At 53.7% G+C, this 2,225-nt stretch overlaps 1 protein-coding gene across 1 annotated transcript in view; it reads left to right on the plus strand.

Annotated features, from left to right (window-relative positions):
• Positions 1-2,225, plus strand: part of ASTN1 (astrotactin 1) — a 65,286-nt gene that overhangs the window by 29,816 nt on the left and 33,245 nt on the right. The window contains 1 exon segment of the mRNA XM_031064143.1: positions 767-1,163. Within this exon segment, the coding sequence (XP_030920003.1) occupies positions 767-1,163 (397 nt within the window).

The raw sequence follows: 2,225 nt of genomic DNA on the forward strand, positions 1-2,225 counted from the left end.
GGTTCCCACACTTCCATAAAAGAATGCAAAACAATAAGTTATTTATAGAAAGTGCGTGAGAAAGTTCATTACAAGAATGTAAACATCCGAAGGCTTAGAAAATCTCAAAAAATCAGGGCAACACCTTGTCAGAACTTAATACATCCCTCCAGGTGACCGGAGTTGCCGGGGCCCCTGTCGTGGGGCTCGGAGACACTGGCACACAGCCCACACCTGTGGATTTGATTTTGAGCCGTGGAGCAAATTACCAGCTTTGTATGAGGACCTGAAAGTCACAGAAGTTTAAATAGTGTAATAATAAAATTATCACCGGGTGAAAAGGTAGATTTTGGGATTTTTAGAATGGGGGTTTTGGGGACAAGATGGAGGGACTTGGACATGTCTAGCATTCTTCTTGTTCTTCTCTACCTCCATCTTCTGCAGTGATGCTGGCACTTTGGGATTGGTTTAGAATAGAAGTGCACTGTCTAACACAGGTGATAGGTATTGGAAAATAATTGTAAGTATGTTATATGTTGTTTGTAGTATAAAAAGACACGGCAGTAGGAGTGCCGCTGGCTGCCCTGCTGAGCAGAGCTGAGCTGGGCAGGAGGCAAATTTCATAGATAAGATATAATAAACAACTCTGAGAAAGAAAACTGAAGAAAGCTCATTCTTTGGATGGGCGGGCCGGAACAGAGACTTTTCACATACCTCGGGGCTGCAGTGAACAGCAGAACTCCCCAGAACACCTGGCTGATCCTGCTCGGTGTGTGTGTGCCCGCAGGGAGGGATGATCGCCCTGCTGCTGTCCATCCTGTGCCTGGTGATGATCCTGTACACCCGCCGGCGCTGGTGCAAGCGGCGCCGCGTGCCGCAGCCCCAGAAGAGTGCCAGCGCCGAGGCCGCCAACGAGATCCACTACATCCCCTCGGTGCTGATCGGGGGCCACGGGCGGGAGAGCCTGCGCAACGCCCAGCGCGTGCAGGGCCACAACTCCAGCGGCACGCTCAGCATCCGCGAGACGCCCATCCTGGACGGCTACGAGTACGACATCACCGACCTGCGGCACCACCTGCAGCGCGAGTGCATGAACGGCGGCGAGGACTTCGCCAGCCAGGTCACCCGCACGCTGGACTCGCTGCAGGGCTGCAATGAGAAGGCCAGCATGGACCTCACTCCAGGTGGGCTCGGGCTGAGATGGATCCTTTCTGGCTTGTGTTCTTCCCCGCAGTTCCGTGCGTGGGTTTTGGAATATTTACCAATATGGCCAGATGGGACGTGCCTTGGCTTGTCTGGCCCTTGCTGCTGAGCCAAATAGCTGAAGCTGTGGTGTTTCACCCCAGAGACACATTTGGCTGGCTGGGTGTGTGGTGTTTCACCCCACAGACATTTTGGGCTGGCTGGTGTGTGGTGTTTCACCCCACAGACACTTTGGGCTCTATGGGTGTGTGGTGTTTCACCCCAGAGACACATTTGGCTGGCTGGGTGTGTGGTGTTTCACCCCACAGACACTTTTGGCTGGTGGGTGCTGCAGCTGGATGCTTGGGACAAGTCCAGGCCTGCAGGAGCTCTGGTGGTGCTGGGATGGAGCTTCCCCCCAGAACAGGGGCTGCTCCTCAGGTTTCCCTCTGCCAGAGAAGCTTTAAGGCCATGGTGATGGAAAGGAGTCGGTTCTGATGGAGGGTTTGGATCCAGAGCTTTATTCTGGCCCAGAGGGCTCTGAATGCAGCACCAGCTCCAACAGAACTCCCTGAGCCCGTGGTTGCTGTTGCTCTGAACCTGGTCGGGAGCCACCAACCAGGTACATGGGACAAAGGACACCTGGATGGCCCAATGTGCCCCCAGGGGTAGAGGGCATCCTTTGAATCTGCCAATCGCTCAACACCCTTCTGGAATTCCAGGATTGACTGACAGTGCTCAGCAGGGGGAAGGAGAGGTGACTGACACACCTGGCAGGGAATTATCAGGGAGGGATCCGAGGTTATGAGGTAAATCCTGAAATCACAATGCAACACCAGAGCATTTTCCCGGTTTCTCTGGGGTTTTGTTGGGTGTGAGGTGTTGGTGGTGCCCTGAAGGTGCTTCCATTGCTGCAGCCAGCTAGCTGAGAGCAGTCCCTGCTTTGTGGTTTCCATGGCCTGACAGAGAACCAGAATGGGGCTCCTGTTGTGTTGTGAGCTCCCCAGGACGAGGTGAGAGATGAGAATTGACTCCAAATTCTAAGAGGGCTGATTTATATATAT

This window comes from Geospiza fortis, unplaced genomic scaffold (assembly GCF_000277835.1).
Source record: "Geospiza fortis unplaced genomic scaffold, GeoFor_1.0 scaffold399, whole genome shotgun sequence".
NCBI lineage: Eukaryota > Metazoa > Chordata > Aves > Passeriformes > Thraupidae > Geospiza > Geospiza fortis.